This window comes from Astatotilapia calliptera, chromosome 23, assembly GCF_900246225.1.
Source record: "Astatotilapia calliptera chromosome 23, fAstCal1.2, whole genome shotgun sequence".
NCBI classification, from domain to species: domain Eukaryota; kingdom Metazoa; phylum Chordata; class Actinopteri; order Cichliformes; family Cichlidae; genus Astatotilapia; species Astatotilapia calliptera.
This window is the reverse complement of record NC_039323.1, coordinates 20,081,311-20,104,220: the sequence shown is the minus strand read 5'-3', so window position 1 is coordinate 20,104,220 and position 22,910 is coordinate 20,081,311. Positions and strand designations below refer to the sequence as shown.

The window sequence follows — 22,910 nt, the reverse complement described above, 5'->3', positions numbered from 1 at the left end:
TGTTCAAATAGGGTTCAGATGTTTGAATTATTGAAGAGACGTGGCTTCTTGAGAGTTTTGTGTTGAAAGTGTATCACCAGAAAGCTAAACAACCTTGGCTTCTTCATGTTGAAGGTCGGAACTGAAGGTAAATGTTGAAGTTAAACAATTCCTCTTTATAAAGAGAAACAAAGATGTGTCGTCTCATACATGTTCCCCATCTTTCTGAGGGAGAGCGGAGCATAAAAATAGAGACAAACGAGTGAAATGAAAGAGAATTAATGAAGGAGATTATTCTGGAGAGAGCCAGGAGTCCTGATGCCTCACTTTGAAGGCCTCCTTCCTTTCTTTCTCTGCACAGAGGGATGGAGTGATGGAGGAGAGTTTTAGTCCCATGACGCTCGCTCTCATTTCCAAGTTTTTCCTCCCTGAGTGATGACGAAGCAGAGGAGCTCTCCATTTCCTTTTCCCATGGTCTTCGTCCATCTGTTTCACTCCATCTGCTGTCTTTTCCCCTTCGTATCTCACCTGTTGTCCTCTTCTTTTCTCCTCCGTTTGTTTCAGGTGGAAGAATAACATGTTTTTCTAATCATCCTTCAAATGTGATTAGGTTAAAACATGCAGCACATTTAGCATTTAATCATTTCCCCCTTGTCATCTGGTCCACCCTTTCTTTCTCTTCCTTTGTGCTATTTTATCCTATTAACAAAAAACAGCCATGACACTTTAAAATAAAGCAAAGTCTGCCTGTGTTGCATTTCCACATAATCCAATCTTAGTGTTTTTACAAGGTCAAAACACACGCTTTTAAAACTTAACCATTATTACATCATATTATTACTATCTAGAGCAGGGCGATATGACCAAAAATATTTATCACGATATGAAAATTTGCGATAACGATATAACTGATGTGACAGTTTAACCAAAAGGCATTTCCAGTGGAAATTGTCCGACATATCCTCAGCATAACCATGTATATTATCCACAAAACTTAAAAAGAGGTTATACACACACAATACGGTAATATTATGTTGAAGCACAGTACGGATCACTCTGCGAGGCTCCTGCCTACGATAGCCGTAATGCTCTGACAAGCCATCAAGCGGTGCGGCTTCGTAGCTTAGCAAAGTTGTACTAAAACATCTGACAGATTTTCGAGCGCCGTGTACGACATAAAATCGTTTTGAGGTCAGTAAACACAACCAGACTTCATACATAAGGCACACGGGATTATAAGGGACACTGTCGATTTTCAGAAAAATCAAAGGATTGATTTTAAGTGTGCCGTATTTTCCAAAAAGCACGGTAATAACGACGGCCCGCTAGCATGCGCTACCAAAAATAGTGCTTTGTTGTTTTTCTGATGGATGAAAGCTAAACCAGTTCCGCACCACTGAAGTTGCAGCATTTTCACAAACCAATTCTGGTTCATCTGTTTCATTCAACGATCCGCTTTCGCCCTTCTCATTCTGCGTCGCCGCCATGTGCCTAGGAAAACAAAGGCACTGTGCATGCGCGCTTTACCCATATTCTATCGCGATATTTCATTTTCTTATTGTTTCTCCAACATTACACCAGTATTACCGTGAACGGTATGATATAGCCCAGGCCTATTACCATCATTACATTACCATTACATGTTAAAAGGCTTTCCTTTTTAAAGTGTGGTCTTGAAATGAGTGAAGTCTTTCATACTCCATAATCTGGAGTACTTTGTAATCAGTAATCAGAATAAGTGATGAACCCATCTCATAATTTTGACAATTTAATCTCAGATTTTTTACTTTACCTCATGATTCTACCTTCATCTGATCATTTTAACTTTCTAATCTCAGAATGTTTGAGAGTCTTGGAAATCAAGAATTTCGACTTGCTACATCAGAAAAAGAACAAAAAAAGTGTCCTGTGGTGGTATAAACCTTTCACTCTGCCTTTAAGTGGGTAAACAATAAATCACTTAGTGGATGTTTGCTTTTATTGAGCGTGAAGCTGTAGTGGAGGAAAGGAGGTGTGTTGGGTTTCTAACTCATGACCTAATTTTAGAGATTCCGCCTTCATGTAGTCAGGCCGTGATGGAGTCGTATCATCCACCCACAGGCCCTCTGTCTCCCTCTTCCTCTCAGCCTCGTAAATACGACACGTTGACGGATTGATTGAGTTCAGGTGTTCCTCCCACGCGCTCCCAGATGCTTTCGCTTCATCTCATCTGGACTTTCCCTCTTCTTGCAGCACAGATTCTTTCAGTCGACATTTGTGTTTCTGTTTCTGTGATGACCCCTCGGCAGCCTGGAAGTAGACTAAAAATACCAGATCGTAGCTAAGGGCGGTCATCACAAAACACGACAAAGCATCATCACTGTGCAGATGTTAGTCAGTGGTCTTCTCAGGCATAAAAAAAAGTCCCAAATCAGCTCCAAAGGTAGATCAGTGCAGCCTGAAGCTGTCGTATTTCTTCCTTTAAACCCGGCCTCACCTCCCAGTTCAACCACCAGCTGATGCTTCGTCAGCCGCTAACCATCTCCTCGCTTTGCTGGTGCATCATACTGGGAACCAGCAGAGGGGAACTGGAGGGCTGTGATGGAAAACAGGAAGCAGCTGGGTCAACATCCTGTCTGGCAGGGAGGGAGGGGTTGGCCCCGACACAGGCCGCCATTTGTTGAGTGGGTGAACAATGTCCCCCTCTGTGTGCCCGCCAACCAATCGAGACGCTCCTCTCTGGATGGTTTCCAGACAGATGAGATGTTGGCAGCAGCAGTTTGGGCTCATTAAAGGGAGGAAAGAGGAGCAGTCAGGATGCTGTGTGGTGGAAAGTCAGTGGTTTTTAAGCTAAAATGAGGAGATTAACCTCCTAACACCCGAACTCTATCATGGCATGCATTTTTAATTTTTCTTTGCTATTTGGGCTGATTGGGACCTGATGAATGTAAAAACAAAGAATTACCAGATTTTTGCTTGTTGCCTAATTTTTGTTTCTGAGAAAAATGAGATCCACATATGAGGACATTAGTTTTAAATTTCGTTAGAACAGTGGCAGTATAATGTCCTCGTTAGTGGACATCAGGCCCTTGTAGAGAAAAATTAAGTATTTTGGTCTAGACAACCGAAAACGTGCTGTCCACATATGTGGATAAGATAAGATAAGATAAGATAACCTTTATTAGTCCCACACGTGGGAAATTTGTTTTGTCACAGCAGGAAGTGGACAGTGCAAAAGTTATGAGGCAAAAATTAGAATACAATAATAATAAATACAGTACACAACTGTACAGAATAGAATAAAATACTATATACAGTAGAATAAAATAAAATAAATATACAATAAGATAAAAATAGAATACAAATACAAATACTATATACAACTGAGTAAAAATACAACGATGACAGAAAGGATCAGTTAGTCTTTATTATGGAGTCTGACAGCAGTGGGGAGGAAAGACCTGCGAAATCTCTCCGTCCCACACCGTGGGTGCCGCAGTCTCCCACTGAAGGAGCTGCTCAGTGCTGTCACAGTCTGCTGCATGGGGTGGGAGATGTTGTCCAACAGGGATGACAGCTTAGCCGCCGTTCTCCTGTCACTCACCACCTCCACTGGGTCCAGAGGGCATCCTAGAACAGAGCTGGCCCTTCGGATCACCCTGTTCAGTCTCTTCCTGTCCCCAGCAGAGATGCTGCCGCCCCCAGCAGACCACACCATAAAAGATAGCAGAAGCCACAACAGAGTCATAGAAGGTCTTCAGGAGTGGGCCCAAACGACCTGAGTCTCCGCAGCAGGTACAGCCTGCTCTGCCCTTTCCTGTAGAGGGCGTCTGAGTTATGAGTCCAGTCCAGTCTATTGTTCAGATGAACACCAAGGTACCTGTAGCTGTCCACAGCCTCAATGTCCATACCTTGGATGTTCAGTGGTTGCAGTGGAGAATGCTTGTGCCTGCGGAAGTCTACCACCAGTTCCTTGGTTTTACTGGCGTTGATCTGGAGGTAGTTCTGCTGGCACCAGTCCACAAAGTCTTGGGTCAGACCTCTGTACTCCTTGTCGTCCCCATCAGTGATGAGGCCGACTATTGCAGAGTCATCAGAGAACTTCTGCAGGAAGCACTGGGTGGAATTGTGGGAGAAGTCTGCAGTGTAGATGGTGAAGAGGAACGGAGCCAGAACCGTTCCCTGTGGGGCCCCCGTACTGCAGACGACCCTGTCCGACACACAGCCCTGAGTCCTCACATACTGTGGTCGGTCGGTGAGGTAGTCCAGGATCCAGGTAGTGAGGTGATGGTCCACTCCAGAGTTCACCAGCTTGTCCTTTAGAACCGAGGGAAGAATGGTGTTGAAGGCACTGGAGAAATCAAAGAACATGATTCTCACAGTGCTTCCAGCGGTCTCCAGGTGAGCGAGGGAACGATGTAGGAGGTGAATGACGGCATCATCCGCTCCAATGCCAGGCTGGTAGGCAAACTGAAGTGGGTCCAGTGATGAGCTTATTAGGCGCCGAAGCTGAGCCAGGACCAACCGCTCCAGGGTCTTCATCAGGTGGGATGTCAGAGCCACCGGCCTGTAGCTGTTGAGGTCCTTGGGGCGTGAAGTCTTTGGCACTGGTACAACACAGGAGGTTTTCCAGAGCTGTGGGACTCTTCCCAACCTCAGGCTCAGGTTGAAGAGGTGCTCCATCACCCCACACAGTTGGTCCGCGCAGGACCTGACGACCCTCGAGCTGATGCCATCTGGACCCGCTGCCTTCTTGCCATTAATCCTCCTCAGTTCCCTCCTAACCTGGGTGGTTGAGAGAGACAGGCTGGAGCCTTGTGTTGAGTGTGTATTGGATGCTGCAGTTGGGGGTGGGGGGGGAGTGAGCAGGGTGAATAGAGGAGGTGTGAAGTGTCTGAGGTGGAACAGCAGCAGTGGGGGTGGGTGAGTCTGCAGCCGATGTTGCAGACTGCCTCATGGCTGAATCAAATCTGTTGAAGAAATGATTCAGTTCATTTGCCCATCTCACATCCCTCCCAGGCAGAGAGTTCTGCTGTTTGTGGCCCGAGATGGTTCTGAGGCCTCTCCAGACTTCACCAACGTTGTTTTGTTGAAGCTGGTTCTCCATCTTCTGCCTGTAGCTCTCCTTCCCATTCCTTATCAGTCCCCTCAGCTCTCTCTGCACCCTTTTCAACTCCTCTTTGTCTCTGGATTTGAAGGCCCTAGGAGGATGCCAGGTGGCCTAGGAGGATGCCAGGTCCTAGGAGGTTAAAATTCAGAATTGAGACAAAAATGTAAAAAAGAAACTACATTAAAACATCAGAAACCAGCTGAATCAAAAGAAAATAAATTTATTGAGATATTTATTAGTTTTCTGTCAGTCGCACACTCTGCACGAAAACTGTCAGTGTGAGTCTCAGGTATCAATGCGTTAGAAAACCAGTGTTTCATGGGGCTTTTAGCACTTCCTGTCAGTACTGTGTAGTCTGAGGGTCTGCAGGCTGACACAGATTGCTGCAGATGAATTAGTAAAGAGGGGCTGGAGGCTCTAAGTGGCTCTGGCCCACTGGCCTACTTAACGGCAAGCCCGAGGTGTCTCAGAGTCCAGCAGTTTTAAAGGAGCCTGCGGTGGGATGACGGCTACAGAAAACATCTGGACGCCTCACGTTTTCTTTTTTATGAAAGGCGTTCATCAGCAGTTACTGAAATACAGCTTCTTTAATGATAAACTCAGAGGTTAAAGGTCGCACATCTCTATGCAGACTGAAGAGATTCCCCATATGTGACCACAGACATGTTAATGTCAAAGTATTGAAATTAAGTTGTATAAATAGAAATATTTTTAGATTGAAATGCTAATTATGACTAAGTTTCAATATAGATGAAATTAAAATGTCCCAATTTTGTGATTTCAATATGAGTTGAAATGTGACTTTAAATATTTTGATTTTATTTGTTGTATCTTATCCAGTAAAGTTTGTTTGAGGCTTTGAAACATTTTCTATTTACTTGATAACAGAACTTAAAGAACTACAGCTCCATATTGAATACTTTAAAGGTGTGTTAGAGTACCTTTACTGTACGGTTTTTAGCTGACTGTAGAAAACAAACAAACCCAGCTCTCTGTAAGAGGCCACATTCTTTCAGTAGGAGGGCCCAGATTTGGTCCACGGGCCTGTGTTTTCTCACTGCTGGTGTTTTGTCCTGTTTGAAGTGTGTGTGTGTCTTTAAAACCACAGAGTGTTTTTGTTAGAGAGCCGTCTCTGCAGTGTGAGTGGAAACGACCTCCCTGATAATACCAACATTATTGCACTCCAATAACACACACACACACACGCACACACGCACACACAGTGCAAGTGTGTGTGTGTGGTTTGACATCATTTGGCCTCCGCCCTCCTCATTTCCCATGACCTCTGACACTCGGCACCTCAGATGGTTGCAGGAGTTAATTTGTGGGGAACCTTTAGAAGAATTTAGAATACAAATATTTTCTCATCTACTGATTTTGTCTTTATTTCCTGATTCTAACATTTGATTGATTGATTCTAAGATTAAAGTGCTTAAAGAACATATCGATTAATGTAAGTTGATCTCCCTCTTAATGGACTTGTACGTTTTTATATAGTGTTATTTTTTGGTTGCTTTTAACCTTTGTATTTTCTCAGCTGTGGTTCTTCATGGTTCTTCTGTACCATGACGGTATTTCTGATCGTGTCCTGTTATCGTGTTCAGTCTGCTGTGACTTTTGGCCTGGTGTTGGTCGTCTGTCAGCTTTAACAAGCCTCTTCTTCCTCTTTGTCACCCTTAACAAGCCTCTTCTTCCTCTTTGTCACCCTTGACACCACTGAGGAGGAGCTGATTGGCTGCCTCGTTACTCCATCAGGCATTTTTAATTCCATTTTTTCCCTGAAGGCATCACATGTTCCTCACAGGTTAATAATGTGTGTTTTTCCTTTCTTTGTGTCTTCCAGATGCGTTTGTAAACAGTCAGGAGTGGACGCTGAGTCGGACGGTGCCCGAGCTCAAAGTGGTGAGTTCAGAGCGTTAAAGGGGAGGGGGTCACCTGTCCAAGAGTCAAGCTTCAGCGGGATGGCATACCACTATGGAGATCATTTCCTGCCAAAACTTAACAAAAATCCCAACAAACAAACAACAAACAGAAACATTAAAGAGATTTATTTTTTAAATGTCGAGATTGGCTGCTGTTCAGGGGAGCAACTCAATGTAAAGGTGCTCTAAGTATTTTATTTTGAAGATTTAGTTACTTCTAAAAACCCAACCTGGACTTCTGTCTCACGATTCCTGACTTGCAGGCTTTAGGACACTACAAGAAGTGAATACACGAAGATAACCAAACAGATGTACAATTTTGATCATTTTAACTTTGAAGATTAAATAAAATAAAATAAAATAAATGATGGATGTTAAAATTGTGAGATTAAAATTTCATAAGTTAAATGTTTTGAGATAAAAGTTTAAAAACATGTTGAAAATGTAATTCAAAAGTAAAAATGATTAGATGAGATTAACTATGAGGTCATGTCAAAATTATGAAAGTAAAATGTCAAAGTTGTGAGATTATAACATCAAAATTAAAACAATACATCACAACCATGAGAAGCAAACTTTAAAAGCAAAATGTTAAAATAAAGTCAAATATTTACGTTAAGTATAAAAACTATAAGACCAAAATATTAAGCTCAGAGATAAAAGTAAAATATTACATTTTATGTCTAAAATGTCAAAATTATGATATAACTTGGGGACTAAAAAAAAAAGCTTTTATAGCACAATATTAAAATTTCAAGATAAAAGTTAAATATTCACATAATGTATAAATATTTTAAGAGTAAAATATCAATATTTTCATTTAACTAAAATTTAAGTTGAGATTATTATGGGCCTAACAAATAAAAAATTGCGAGTAACTATGATTCATATTTCATTTCTGCTGAAGCATTTGTTTGTCCACTCACAGAAGCAGTAACAGCTCCATGTGCTTGAATTATATCATCTTCACCAGCAACACTAGAAAACTTTTAAAACCAGTATGAGTTCCTGTTGATGGAGTGATTACAGTCTGCTGAATGTTTTAGGAGATGCTAACTTCCCTTCTGTCTCCCCCTCAGGGCATTGTGGGTAATCTGGCCAGTGGTAAGTCAGCGCTGGTCCACAGATACCTGACAGGAACGTATGTCCAGGAGGAGTCACCAGAGGGTAAGAACATCATAGCATGTCTGTCTTTGTTTGGCTGGACCAGCTATTTCTTCTTCTTCTTCTTCTTCTTCTTCTAATAAAATGGCAGAGCAGTCGTCCGCCTTCTCAGACTGAATCAGTCTAAAACACAGAGGAGAAAATAATGAGCGGATTAAACGTCATTTAACGACCTCCTTACAGCACAAGCCTAACCAGCAGAGCGAAAAAAGCTCCTCAGTCAGGCTCAGAAGCTTTCCAAGTTGCATTAAAAAGAGATTTCACTCCACTTTTGGGAGAAAGCTGAAGTGGGTTTTTTTGGGTTCAAATAAACATTTGTAGAGTTTGAGATGGAGCTGAATCACCGCAGGAGGCTTTAAATGATCAGATCTGCTGGTTTAATGCCGATCTGTCAGCCTGTTAGAGGGAAAATATATCAATATAAGCAATGAGTGACTGAAAATGAATACTGAGTGAGATGAAAACAGCAGAAAGTGACATTAAAAAGTCAAACTTTTATTAGATATTTGTTCTGCTTACTGAAAAACCAACAAATTTGACCTCTTTGGGGCGTGAGCGTGGATTTAAAAAGTGAAGAAGAAGTGATTTAAGCATAACATCGCGCTCAGTTGCTTAATATCTGAGAAACAGTGAACACCCAAAAGGTTAAACTTCTCTGCTGGCTGACCCAGAATCACTTATGAAACTTTAAAGATGACTTTTTGTCTCAGAGAAAAGATGAAGCCCTACTTTCCTCCGGTGTCTCAACTCACACGCCCTGCAGGGACGGCCATATTCCTCATGTAATATTAAAGCTGCCCACACACACACTGTTACTGTACAGGACGGCAGGGTCCTCAGGCACAGACCCACTTTACGAAACCCGCTTTAATATTTCAGCACATGAGCTGTTTCCTCTCAGGGATCCTGCACGCACAGCCAAGGCACTTTCTGCTCACTTTCCTTTATCAATCACACCGACAGACGCTGCAGCGCTTTTACTTTTCATTCATTCATCCTTCTACTGTCCAGAGAGGTGGTGCACCGAACTCACAGTTCAAACCACTGGTGAGGAGCTTTAAGCTCGAGTTGTTTAGTTGAAGCAAAAAAGCTTCTTTATTCCCTCAGAAAAAAACAACAAAAAAACTGCATCTTTCTGATAACTAACAGGGGCGATACCTCTGCCTGTATAAAGAAATCAATGGCATGTATGGAGGACCAAACTTGCCAAAATAAGCAAGCCAATAACACAAATTATGCCATTAAATGCACCTATAAAAATATTAAAAATGATTGCCGTCTTTCACATGAGACATAAATGGTTTTTTTTCTTATGTATTATTTTTTTCTGTTTTCCTTTTTTTTTTAAATTTATCTGTCTTTATTTATACATAAGTACGTCATTACGTTTAGAACTTTTAAATTCATCTTGCAGCTGCTTTTATGTTTACTCATCTTTATATTTATTTTGCAAGTTATTTATTTTTATCATCAGTGTTTTTTATTTCTTTTTTAATTTTGGCAGTTTTGGTCCTTCGTGCATAACTAAAAATATATATTTATGAAGCCTGACACCAAGTTTTTAAAAAGTTTTTAAAAGAGCTAAAAGAAGAATATGCAAAGGATGAAAATCCAATAGTTAAATCAAAATCAAAAGTTTATAACAGCTTCAAATCAAGTCTGAAAACAGTCTAAAACTAGTAAATATATAAATTAAAGTCCAAAATAAACTCTAAATAACCCAGACCAGGTCCATAAAGTCCCCAAACAAACACAAAAGAATTTAAAACAAGATCTTTTATTGTTTAATTTCTTCTTTGTTGCTTTTACTTACCATGATTGCCTGAACGTTTTATTGTTGTAAATGTTTTTTGGGTTTTTTGTTCTTAATCTTTTCACTGTACATTTTAGTCCAAAACCATTTTCCAAAATTAACAAAAAATGGCAAAAATCAGGTCAGAACCACAATCCAAACACAAGTCTACAATTAGGCCCAAATTCGTTGACATCAATTTGTATATCAAATATCAATATCAAATTACTCTAAAAACGTCTAAAATGATGACCAAACTCCGTCTGAAATCAGTTCTTACATGGTCCAATTTAATGAACCCAAAATAAGTCCCGAACACCCCAAAACAAAGTCTAAAAGCAGTAAAAATCAGTCTAATATATTTCAATAAATATTTTCAAAACTCGTGTCTATGCTCAGTAACGTTAACATATTTTTAAAGAAAGTTTTATTTTCTTCACTATTTCCTTGTTTTTGGTTTTAGTTGCGTTAGTGCTCAATACCCTTCTTTTTGCTGTCCTTTCACATTAAAAGCTTTAAGTTGGCTGACCAGATGAAACTCCGTTACTTTAAAACCTCTGCAGAACGTTTTGAATTTTTCAGTCTAATTAAAAATGCTGCAGCCAGAAGTCTTCAGACGGAACAGAGTCAAAGAAGTACTTTGGCTACTTTTGAGGGTCCGCTGTGGAGCTGCAGCTAATTACCCCCTGCCGACCTCTTTGTGTATTTAAAGCCTTGAAAACCATCAAACATGGTTTATTTGAGAAGAAACCTTTGCTGCTTTTGTTATGTTGTTATGTGGGGACCCACCCCGAAATCATCCCGCAGACCAATTTTAGCTGCTGGTCCCTCTGCGGAGAGACTTCGAAGTGTGGGAGGCAGGAAGAGGAGGAGGTTTATTTTTTTTAATTTAATACGCCTGCAGAGAGGTCGATCAAAGGTCAGCTGATAAGAGGGGACCCCAGGGACTACATTAAAGCACAAAAAAGAAAAAAACTACAAGCAGAGCAAAGACAGCTGGGAAGAGAGTTGGTGGCGATGGGGAATCCCAGAGCAGATAACTTCACGCTAAAACATGAGAAAGTCTTCCACGGTGGTGACGTTCTCCTCAGTGTCGTGCTGCTAAATGCCCGGCGGCCTCCCGCTTTAATTACACTGCAGCGCTGCCAAAAGCAACACGACACGGCTTTTCGAGCAGGTCCACATACCACATTCAAACAACGGCTCCCCCTTATCTCTTATCGAATTACTTGGCACCACTGCCCGTCGAGGAAGCGGCGATTCAAGTCCAATTAAATTAAAAAAAGGAGATAAAAAGCTTTTCTGAAATCGTTGCATAACCACAGAGAAATAAAAGCAGCCCAAGGGGGAAAGCTGTTTTGAAATTCCTCGAATCTAAAAATACGCCGGCTGCCTGGATTCCCATGGCGATTGATTGGGAGCGGAGTTGGTGGCTTGCGAGCGGCGAGGCGACCGCAGCGCCATGAAGCCACCGACCAGAACTATTCTGAGGCTGCAGGCTGGAGCCTCGCTGCTGCAGAGGGAAAAAAAGCTTCATCGCTGACTCAAAAACATGCAGGTTGCCCAGATTTACCTCTGTGGTGCGTTTAAGGACTGTCAGAAATGCCCAGATTTATTTCTATTTCTAAAGACTCTGACACTTTGCAGAGAGTGAAATCCTGCAGAAGCAGCACTGATAGTTTGAGAAAAAGTCCGACTGAGACTGTTTGTACAGCAGCACATGGGATCCATTACAACAGGGAGAGAGAGGGGAGCTATGGTTGGGAAATCACCCACAGCCACCAAACTAATGCTGCTGACTGTGGTTTGAGGAGCTGCCGCTCTCACAAGCAGCCAAACATCATTCACAGATTCTATTGTTCTCGTGGCTTTAACGGAAAAAGAAACGCTGGGAGGCATCAACAAAGTCTCCAGTCCAATCTTTCCAGAACAGTCATTAAGTTTTATTTTATTACTCTATTATTATTTTTGTCAGGTTTACACAGACATGTGGAGAGGCAAGCTTTGGTTCAGTCTGCGATTTGTCAGAAAAGAAGGTGACACCCCAAAAGTTTAGTTCATTATTATTTATTCTTCAGTGATCGTACCAGAAGGAGCAGGAGTACAGCTCTGAACATCCAGTCACGAAAAACAATCTGCGGCTACAAGAAGTCAACAGAGTCTCAGCATCAAGGAGTCATAGAAGACACACGTGTATTTAAAAACCTCAGATTTAATCCTGCCCATAAAAACTTTTCTCTTGCCACAAGGGGTCACCACAGTGGGTCGCTCTGCATGTTTAATTTGGCAGATTGTTATGCTGGGCAACTTTCCTGACGCAATCTCAAACGGGATTAGTGTCTCCGACTGGAATCTAAGCAGTGACAGGTGAGTATGGTGGCCACCACACAAGGCAAAGATTAAATCACCTCCCAAAATTTCCAAATCTGAACCTAAAAAATTTACAAGAAGTCCTAAACTTATTCCAAAATTGAATCCAAAACTTACTAAGTCCCGAATTAAGTTTAAGTCAAACCAAAACCCAGTTCAGAATCATCCAAACCCCTAAAGAGTTAAAAATCAGTCTTGAATCAAGTCCCAAGGTTAAACACCACAAAAGTAAGTCCAAAAACCAGATCACTAAATCAGAATCCCAAACTGAAAAATGTCCAAAATTTACAACAAAACGAAGTCAAAGTCAATGTAAAACAGTCCAAAATGATTCCAATCAAGTTCTTAAAGAGTCCAAAATCAAAGTCTTGAATAAAGTCCCGTAGTAACTGAAACAGCCCAAATCTAAATCTCCAGTAAGTCTAAAACAATTCAAAACCAGATGATTGTAAGTCACAAATCAAGTTCAAATGCTGCAAAGCCACCTCCCAGAAAATTTCAAATCCAAGTGCAAGTTTTAAAGGGCCTCAAACTAATTTTAATAATAATTTCAACCCACAGTCCAAAATCAAAGTCTTAAATCAAGTTCCAAATAACTCAAACAGCACAAAACTAAGTCCCCAGTAAGTCTAAAACAGTTCAAACACAGACCCAAATCAGAGGACTAAAGTCCAAAATCTTCCAAACCATGTCCCTGAATAGTCCATAATCAAAATGTAGAATGAAGTCGGTTTTTAAATGAGTCTAACAGCAGCTTAAAGTCAAGCCAGAAAAAGCTTTTTTTTTTTTTTTTAAAAACATAAATAAATAAAAATCTACTCACCAAAACCACAACTCAGAAAGTCAAACTTTCTAAATACAGTCGAGTTCAAACAACTGAAAACTAAGTAAACTGTAAATCTGAAACAGTCCAGATGCAAAACATTTAGGAAAAAACATAAAGAAAAAACTCTGAAATGGTCCCAAAACATAGTTGATAATGAAAACAGTCTAAGGTTGATTTCCTGCTGCCATTAGGTATCTTTAGTGTAATGCTGGGGCGGGGCAGCATGTTAAAGCTTTGTACTCCGCTGGCTCTTCCACATCATTACTCATACAGAGAAAACACGTTCAGCATGTTACAGAATGGCAAAGAAATCCAAACGTCTTCGTTCAGCTCCAAGTTTGCTGAAAGTGATTAATGTGACCTCAGCAATGTCTAATGACTCAGCGTCTTTGTATAAATCTGCAGTAACGAGGTGGTGACAGTGACATAAATGAACCCAAACTCATGAAGGAAAGCGGTCCATCCTTCCTCTCACCTCTGTCCTCCTCTTCCTCTCAGAGCTTTTCTCGTGTTTACGTGTTTGTTTATTCACTGCTTTGACCTCCAGCTGACTGCAAATGAAACTGTGTACTGTTCTTTACTGCTCTTTCTACTTCTTCTTCTCTCTCGTGTCCTCTCTTTGAACCTCTCTCAAACACCTTCCTCGCTGTCTCCTGATTGGACTGTGCATGCATTAACTGTGGCTGTTGTTTTGCTTTTTGTTTCCTCTCTTTCTTCCTTCGGGGCTGATCTTGTACAATAGCTGACGTGGATGCAGGTAACTATCCTTCCTCTCTCCTTCACCTGTCCATCCCTCTATCCTTCGATCCATCGCCTCATTGGTTCAGACAGCAGCACGTTGAGATCAGCTCGGGTTCAGCACCGCGTCTCATCTCCGCGTCATCAAACAACTGCCAAACATCACGCTGCACGTCTCCAGGGATTTAACTGCTTCATCTTTCATTTTTGTTTTTTGTTTTTTTACATGTTTGTACAAATAATTTCATCAAGTCAGATTTGAAACATCTGGATTATTTAATGCTTCCAGCTGCTGAACCTGAAGCTGAACTCGATTGGCTGCTGCGACTGAATGTGTAGCTCCGCCCCCTCATTATCTAATCATATTTTTTCTCGTCTCCATCCTCATCATGTTCACCTGCTTCACTGATTTTCTTCCATCTTGATCAAAAAAGGTGAACGATCTTAGATGAATTTCAGATCACTAGTGAACCATTTTTCATGTTTAGTAATAAATCCGTGTTCACTTTCCTTTTTCTGCCTGTTTAAACTCCAAAGGATGAACTTATGACTTTTTATTTGTCTTTAAAGAATCAATAAGTGATTCTATTAACCGATTAAAGAGAAAATCGTAACACTGGAGACTTTAATTGCATGTGGGGATCAATCAGCTGTGTTTATGATCCTGTTTCGTACGTTTGTTCCTATAATGGTGCAGAAGTAAGATGACTAGATGGCTGTATTGATCAGTGAAGACATTAGTTACATGTTAAAGGTATTAATCAGTTTATCAAGCTGGACTCATCGCAGAATGACCACAGACACACACACTGTAAATAAAAGATCGACATCCACTGTCATAAGTTGTGCTGATGCACTCCTCAGAAGCTTTGAGGGCTTTTATTGTGAAAGGCAGCCCCTCTCACAAAAATCAGCTCCTCTTGACGCAAATATTTAACGTCAGGGTAAAGAAAAGGGCAAGTGATGGAAACATGTCCACTTCCTGTGCTCGCCGCTCTCTAAACATCTACTGTGTTATTACTGCAGCTGCGCTAGCTCGGCCACGCCATCCCAAGATCAGCTGATCCAGCTGAGAGAGAGAGAGAGAGAGCCCGAAATAACACCGGTGACTTCCTGTAAATGCTGAGGAAGAGACGCTCGTTCCCACAGTGACTTGCCACACTGCTGTTTATATTTGTGTCAGAGTGGAGTTTCTTAAAGCAACAGCAAGCTCGGAGATGAACGGTCAGAGCACAACAAAATGCACGAGTTCACGGTAGAAAGAGGCAGAAGCTGTCGGATCATCAGTGCTCCTGATGAGATGTTCCAGGTCCTCAGTCATCTGCAGGCACCTGTTACAGCAGAACATCAGGTGGGAGCAGGAAGCTCCTCCTTCTGCCCCCCCTGGATTTTTGACCCTGTTTGAAGCTGGTTTTTAGAGCAGTGTAAGGCACTGAGAGGCTTCCGTATTGCTTAAATGTGGTCACAGCCACAGACTGTACATAAAAGATGGCTTACCCCGTTTTGTGTTTTTCTCTTTCAGCTGCTGGTTATCTCCGTCATCCCCCCCATATGTATTAGTTTACTTTCCTGTCCAATCACCTCCCTCCTGTGTAGCGTTCATCATCTCACACTCGATCAGCCGGATCAATCGATGATCGGCTCCACCTCCCTGTAGATCAGACCTCCTCCCACCGCTGGCATCGCTGTTAGTAACCTGTGTGTCTTTTCTGCAGGCGGGCGCTTTAAGAAGGAGATTGTAGTGGACGGTCAGAGTCACCTGCTGCTCATCAGAGATGAAGGAGGCCCCCCGGAAGCACAGGTGGGTACTGCACCTCCTTCTGACTGGACTGTGAGAACACTGTGAGCCCAGAGAGCCCGGCATTTTTGTTAGGCTGATATTTGTGAGAAATAATGATTTTATGCTTTAAATAAAGTTTGGATTTACAACCTTGTTTGTGTGTGTATGTGTGTGTGTGTGTGTGCGCAGTTTGCGTTATGGGTGGACGCAGTCATCTTTGTCTTCAGTCTGGAGGACGAGATCAGCTTTCAGACTGTTTATCACTACTTCAGCCGCCTCGCCAACTACAGGAACACCGCTGACCTGCCGCTGGTGCTTGTCGGCACACAAGGTACTACACACACACACACACACACACACACACACACACACACACACACACTAGCCTCTGTATAGACACCAAATCTTTGTATTGTTTAAAACTCTACTTGAAGGGGTTTATTTTTAGTCCCTAGCAGGAAGCTCTCTCTTTCTCTCTGAACAGTCTGCTTTTCTAGAGCTTTGCTACCACCTAGTGGTGCACAATCCTAATTGCAGCTGTAAACTTGACTTCATTGCCTCTGATTAGCATTTTGTGGCTGGTGTTAATTTTAAGTTTATTCCTCCTTTTCTTTATTTGTATTTTATGCACTCATAAAAGTATTAGAAAAAATGTCTGCCCTGCAAACTGCCGTTATTCTACATAGATCCAGATATAGGAACCATAAAACTGAGAAGACACAGCAGGAAAACATCAGTAGATTTGTAGAGTGTTTAGGCTGAACGCTGGCCAATCCGCGCATCAAAGGACATGAATAATTCTTTGTCGTTACAGTTTTGTCTTTATTATCAGTCTGAACTGAAAGTTATTCCTCTGTTTGGACATTTTAAGGCAGCATTTTCATTTGTTTTACTCTTAATGGATCAGTTAATCCAATAAAGTAATGATCTGATTAATAAACAGTTGAGTCAAAGCTCACCATGGTAACTGATGCTGCTCCTGACCTGGTGATTTTATGTTTGGGTTTAAAATAATCTGGAAGCAGCACATTTTTATTTACAGCATGATTTTAATAAACTTGATAAGTTCTCTGCTGGAAGAATGTGTTTTAACTAGAGATGGCACGATACCGATTCCGATATCATAAATTTGGATATCTGCCGATACCGTTATGAATCCGATATAGCGCATTTTGTAATGAATAAAACTGTTTTTTTTTTATAAATATCTTGCTGCATTTTGTATAAGTTTATACTCAAGTTTTAAAAAACAAGAGACTGAAGCTATTCTGTTATACCTGTATGCAAAAAATACACTGCACCCAAAACATTTTATAGTTCAGCAACACTGATCAATCTAATAAATTCAAACCTACACCAACCTCCCTATTCTGGCTTTTTATAGAGTACTTACCTACCTAACTAATAGGGTTGCCAACTCCCAGCAAAAATATTAGGGAACCAACGTCCGCCCTTAATAATCACCTTTAATTTAATGCATGTGTAAAACAAATGCACAGAAATCAATTATTTTTCTACAATAATTAAATAGATTCAACATCTTTCTTCAACAGAATTACAGACTACACAGATGGTGTCTTCCCAAAGGAAAAAATACTATAGCTTACTAGGGTGTATATTAGACTTATTAGTTACTATATGCAATAATGGATTTCTATACATTTAATCAGATGACCACTTTTGTTGTAAGATTCAGATAATTATTTATTCAAAGTTTTTAAATGACATAACAAAGAAAAATATTTCTTTGTGCCCCCCTTTCCCTGTTAATGCCCTACCTGGCCCCCGACAAAACTTTGCTAGAGCCGCCCCTGCACAGTTACCAGCTGTCAGCTGCATAGAAAAAGGATCCTGGTGTTATTTGTCTCTCAGAAACAGTTCATAACTTCCCTTCAACTCATTCATGTCACCTAAAAGGTAAACCTGTTTCTCCATCACCTGTTCAGCTCTGATGATTCAGTAAGGACATCTCCTGGTTTCATCTTCATGTTTCCCTCTCACCACATATACAAACACATATCATGACCAGCAGCTTTTACAGCTGTGGCTCCAGCAAACATCAGCTGAAACTAGAAAGTAGCATTAAATACATTCTAACAACAGCTCATCAAGCTTAAACGTGCTGCTGTTGTTTATCCGCTGGTGTCCTCTTTCTAGCGCAAAGTGGGCGATAAACAAACAAGAAAGACGGGACTTGCGACAGAAAAGCTGATCAGCTGATCATTGATCAGTTTCATGTTTGAAGTAATAACAGGAGAGGGAGGGGGAGTGAATGAGAGAAGTGGATGCAACTGCGCAGCAAAGACAGAATAACTCCAGCTTTGTGTCTACTTTTTAATTCTAACTGAAGTACGAGACAAATCGCTTCCCACTTGTTTTACTTCTCTGGGATAGTTTTCGCTGAGATGAAATGCCGCGGTTAGGAAGCATGTAGCGAGGCTCCAAATGCTCCAACAGACCACCGACAGGTCTCGCAGACAACAGCCGCTCTATCACGTGACACATACTGCTCCGATGCGCTGAGCTGGGTTATGCCAAGTAGCGTGTTTTGTGAGGTGATTTTGTGATACTTTGGATCGGATTACATTTTTTATTTCTCTCCGATATCTGATCCAGTAATTTAGGTCAGTATCAGACCGATACGATACGTAATATCGGATCGGTCCATCTCTAGTTTTAACATGTCTGATTGGTGTAGGGGCACTCATAGGGATGATTTTCTGAGGAAGAGAGCCTGAAGCAGGTAGCAAAGAAAGATGAAAACCACCAGCATGATACCTGTTATCTCCTGCTGGGGTTTTAGGTTTTGTTGAGTCAGCCAAAAAACAATGAAAGCCTAGCTGTGTTGACGACTCTTGACTCTTGAAGCAGAGTCCTGCTGTGCTGTTACTGAGCTGAAATCTTGTATGTATGAATGTATTTACAGTCTCACTGAGTTTGTCCCTGTAAGCTGCAGGCGGAGAGAAACACCAGAGAGCACAAATATTCTCCACAAACGAGCAACAATAAAGACCCAGTGTTTGTGTAATCACTGAAATCATCTCAGGACGCCGCTTCCACATTCTGATATTCATTTCCAGCCGCAGTTAAAGTTACCTGTATAACATCTGCCTGCCTCTGTCATCCTTTTTTCCTGGTGTTCACCTGAAAAAACCAACATGAACCCATGTTGAGTTTAACAGCCAGCACATCTAAGAGTTGGTTCTACATTCTTTAGCAGATAGGTTAAATAAAACAGAGGCAGGTACAGTGATAACAGGAGCAATTACTTTGACACATGTGGTCCCTCAAACATTAAAACAGGAGGAAACGTCTTTAAACACAGGACAGGTTCTTCATGTCACCTCCAGTGACATCTGAGTCATTTTAAAGTAATTCTAGTGTTGTTCATGGAGGCGTTCATTCCTTAAAGTGAAATACTCTCGTATAAATAATTACAAATATTACTAATAGATGTTATTTGGCAGATTTTTGCATGAGCCGGTCCTCTCTAGAGCTGTTGTTACTACCTATTTTGTTGCACTTGGAAGTAGCTTAATCCAAACGTGCTTATTACTCTCATAACCAGCAGATGGGGCCAGAGTACTGCTGAAGTTTTCCTAGTTAAAGTCTGGGCTCTTGTTTCTTTTCACCTTCATGAGCCACAGCGCTGATGTGGAGGCGTTCCTTCTGATTCTACAGGCCAGAAATCTAATAAAATACATGACTGAGTCAGTCTTACGGCTTTTATTATATTTATGACACCTTATATACCTACATTAGGGTAAACGCCTGAATAAAAATAGATTGGTGCCTTTGAGTTTCTTTCTTTTACTGTAAAATGTGGATTTAAAGTTAGACTCAAGCTCTTTCTTTGTCATTTCCCTCTCAGACGCCATCAGCTCGACCAACCCGAGGGTGATCGACGATACCCGGGCCAGGAAGCTCTCCAACGACCTCAAACGATGCACCTACTATGAAACCTGCGCCACCTACGGCCTCAACGTGGAGCGAGTCTTCCAGGATGGTAAGCAGCCATCTGTCAGGGAAAAGTGTCCAACACGACCGGGAAACCAGAGTCCAGTCCTCTGGGAAGGTGACATTCCTCCCCGGCACACTCCCTCCTCCTCCTCCAACGTCCCGGCCGGAGCCATTCGAACGCTCTTAATCACACATCAATTAAGACTTAAATGGACCCGCTCAGCTATTTAGCTCAAACCGAACAGCAATTAAGTTTCATCATAGCGGGGGGAGAAAGGTGGGGGGCTACAAAAAGAGACAATTCCCCAACGGGATTAATAAAAGAATCAGACATTACAGCGGGAGGAAGGACAAAGAGGAGGAGCAGGAGAGTGTCCGGAGCCGTCAAGGTCCTGACTGACCCACACACTGCATGCACATCTGCATTAAATGAGTGAATAAATATGTGATCTGATCTGTGTCTAAGTCACAGTGACACAAAGACACAGTGTGTTTAGGTACGTAACTGACAAACAGTTTAACAACCTTTACTGAACAAGAGCAACCTGTGATTTCTGAGGGTGGATTTCCCCTGTTCAAAGTCATTCTGTGGTGTAGTTACTGGGAAGAAGCCATAAAAAGTGACATATCTTTAGTTAAGTCCCAATTAGACGCCTCAAACCTCAATGTAACTGAGCTTTAGGTTTGTGAAGTATATCCCCTGATGTTTGGCGTCTTCCTTGGTTTGAAGCCCCCAGTTTACAGTGTTGCCTCGGCCATTCTTCACGTATTGGTTCATAGGTTCATTGCGTCTGAAGGCCCAAACTTACGATGCCACCTCCACCATCTTAAGTCGTTTGGTGCTACATGTTTGGTTGAGTATTAGACTTTCTGGGCCCAAACTGTGATGCGAGTCCTGACCGTGATTTTCTTTGTGTTTGTGATTTTGTCTGAGGCAATTTCTTGGTGATTCATTGGATCTGAAAGCCCAAATTTGTGATGCTCCTTCATCCACATTTAATTTTTGTGTCCATGAATTCTTCCCGAGTTGATTTTTGCTGGATGTTTGATATGGTTTGGGACTTCCTTGGACTGAAGCCTTATGAACCCAGACGTGAAGCACGGCAGCGATCACCTCTGCCGTGCTTCACGTCTGGGTTCATGAATTCACCTCAAGCCACCTGGCACGAGACTTCCTCGCTATGGAGGTCCAGACTTATGATCATCTCATTACTGAGTTTCAGTTCTGGGTTTGTGAAGTTGTCTTACATCATTTGATAATGGACGTTCCAGGCAGGAGCCAAGAGGGCTGTTTTTGAAAAACCACCTGCACCTGTGGTTTCAGCTTTTTGTCCTGCCTCCTGCACGCTCTCCACATGTAACACGTTCATTTCTATTTCCAGTGTGAGGATGCATCGAGACAGGATTTCTGGAAACCACCAGTTCATGTGTGAAAGTGTCTAAAGACGTCATAATTTATTTCTGCTGCACCAACAAAGATTTACCAAACTGTGAACTTGGCCCTACAACATGTGTATGCGTACCCAGTTATGTTTCACCACTGCTTGTGTTACGTCCCAGCAGCAGCAGTAGTAGAGTGGACCTTTACCAAACAGAAATCTTAGGCCTGCCTAAGACTGAGAAGTCTTTGGTTGATTGGACTGAATCACCCAGATGATCGTTTGTTTGGCTTTCTGACATCACCAATGAGTGATGAAGGCCTTTAGCTGCTACTCTTTTACCCATCCTGCTTTGTGCTGTGTGACTGCAGTGCTGAACCTCTTTCAGACATTCAACAGGAGCATTTTCAAATGTTTGATCGCTCTGAATGCAACAGTTTTAGGACAGAAAGACACAAATCTGTGAAGCTGAATCATCAACAGGAGCAAACAAAAAAGCGGCAGAAAGGTTTCAGGAGAAAAGTTTTTTTTCTCTCTCTCTTATTGCAAATGGTAAACCCTGCGGCTCATTTTTCACACTCTGAGAGCACATTAATAAGAAGAGAGGCAGCAGAGACGTTAATGAAGCGGCGGGCGGGCGACCGGTCGGCAGGCGCGGGGTTAACGGCTGTAATTAGAGAGAGAAATGGATGACACGGACTCAGCGGTTAATTAGCAGCGACTCTGACGGCCTCTGGCTTCTTTCGCGTCCACCTGAGTTTCACTTTGAGTGGGTCTGATCAGATTCTGCCGCTCAGGCTCGGTTTACAGGGTTACAGGTTTGCTCTCTGACTGATGACGACGAAGAGCTGGGAAATCTGTCGTCCGCTTTACGATTGTTTAATGATTCACAGCTTAACCAAAGCCTGAAGCAGACATTTAGCAATCAAAGTCACAGAAATAAAAATATGTCAAGGTGAGGTAGATAGACTGCATGTTAGTGCAGAAAACTTCATGTACTGAGATGGAGCCCAGATGTTAAACACTTCATTTTCAAACTCCTGATTCTGGATTTCAGAGATGTTCTCTTCAGTGTTGACCCGCCCACAGGTGACCAACCATGCTGTGATATGAGGCTGAATCCAGAGCTAACCTGACGATGGTTTGAGGTGGAATGAATGTGACGAAATAAGGCGTTTGATTGCTTTGTTTTGATCCTGGATGCAGATTTTAACAATAAAAGCCCTGCTAATGATTTAAGGCAGGGGTGGGCAATTCCAGGCCCCAAGGGCCAGTGTCCTGCAGGTTTTAGATCTCACCTTGGGTCAACACACCTGAATCACATGATTAGTTCGTTACCAGGCCTCTGGAGAACTGCAGGAGCTCATTTAGCCATTTAAATCAGCTGTGTTGGTTCAAGGATACATCTAAAACCTGTAGGGACACCGGCCCTCGAGGCCTGGAGTTTCCCACCCCTGATTTAAGGGCATTTCATATGTAAATTTTAGCTTGTAGTCATCACATCAGGTGACATGATCACCTCTTAACCTGCTTGTTTCATATCTCCCGCAGATCTTTGGCTCATATATAAACTTTTCTGTACGGAAACAGAAGTTAAGCTGAAAAAGAGGCAGGTGATCCCCTCTGTGCAGCGTCGCCTCATTTCAGGGGAACTAAGAGTATTTCTTACATCTCTTAATTTCATGCTTTTGCATTTATTTTTAATAAACTCAAAACAGACAAAAATGTTGTAAAGGATATAAGAAAGTATCATCGGCTTCTTCTTCAAATCGGGTTGAAATAGTTTAACGCTCAGTGCAGTTCATCTATGGGGACTACTTTCTGTGGCGGATGAAGTCCCTGTAAAGTGTGTGTGTCTGTGTGTGATGAGACAGCATGTCCAGAGAAGGAACAGACACAAGTCTTCATCCA

At 41.9% G+C, this 22,910-nt stretch overlaps 1 protein-coding gene across 9 annotated transcripts in view; it reads left to right on the top strand.

Moving 5' to 3' along the window:
* agap1 (ArfGAP with GTPase domain, ankyrin repeat and PH domain 1) overlaps nt 1-22,910 on the top strand; it is a 179,805-nt gene that overhangs the window by 76,173 nt on the left and 80,722 nt on the right. For 6 of the 9 annotated variants that reach the window (XM_026158520.1, XM_026158519.1, XM_026158515.1 and 3 more), the window contains 6 exons: nt 6,912-6,970; nt 8,070-8,157; nt 13,885-13,899; nt 15,596-15,681; nt 15,850-15,991; nt 19,532-19,666. In XM_026158520.1, the coding sequence (XP_026014305.1) occupies nt 6,912-6,970; nt 8,070-8,157; nt 13,885-13,899; nt 15,596-15,681; nt 15,850-15,991; nt 19,532-19,666 (525 nt within the window). The remainder of the gene's footprint in view (nt 1-6,911; nt 6,971-8,069; nt 8,158-13,884; nt 13,900-15,595; nt 15,682-15,849; nt 15,992-19,531; nt 19,667-22,910) is intronic. The other 3 variants (XM_026158521.1, XM_026158522.1, XM_026158516.1) reach the window with 1 other exon arrangement.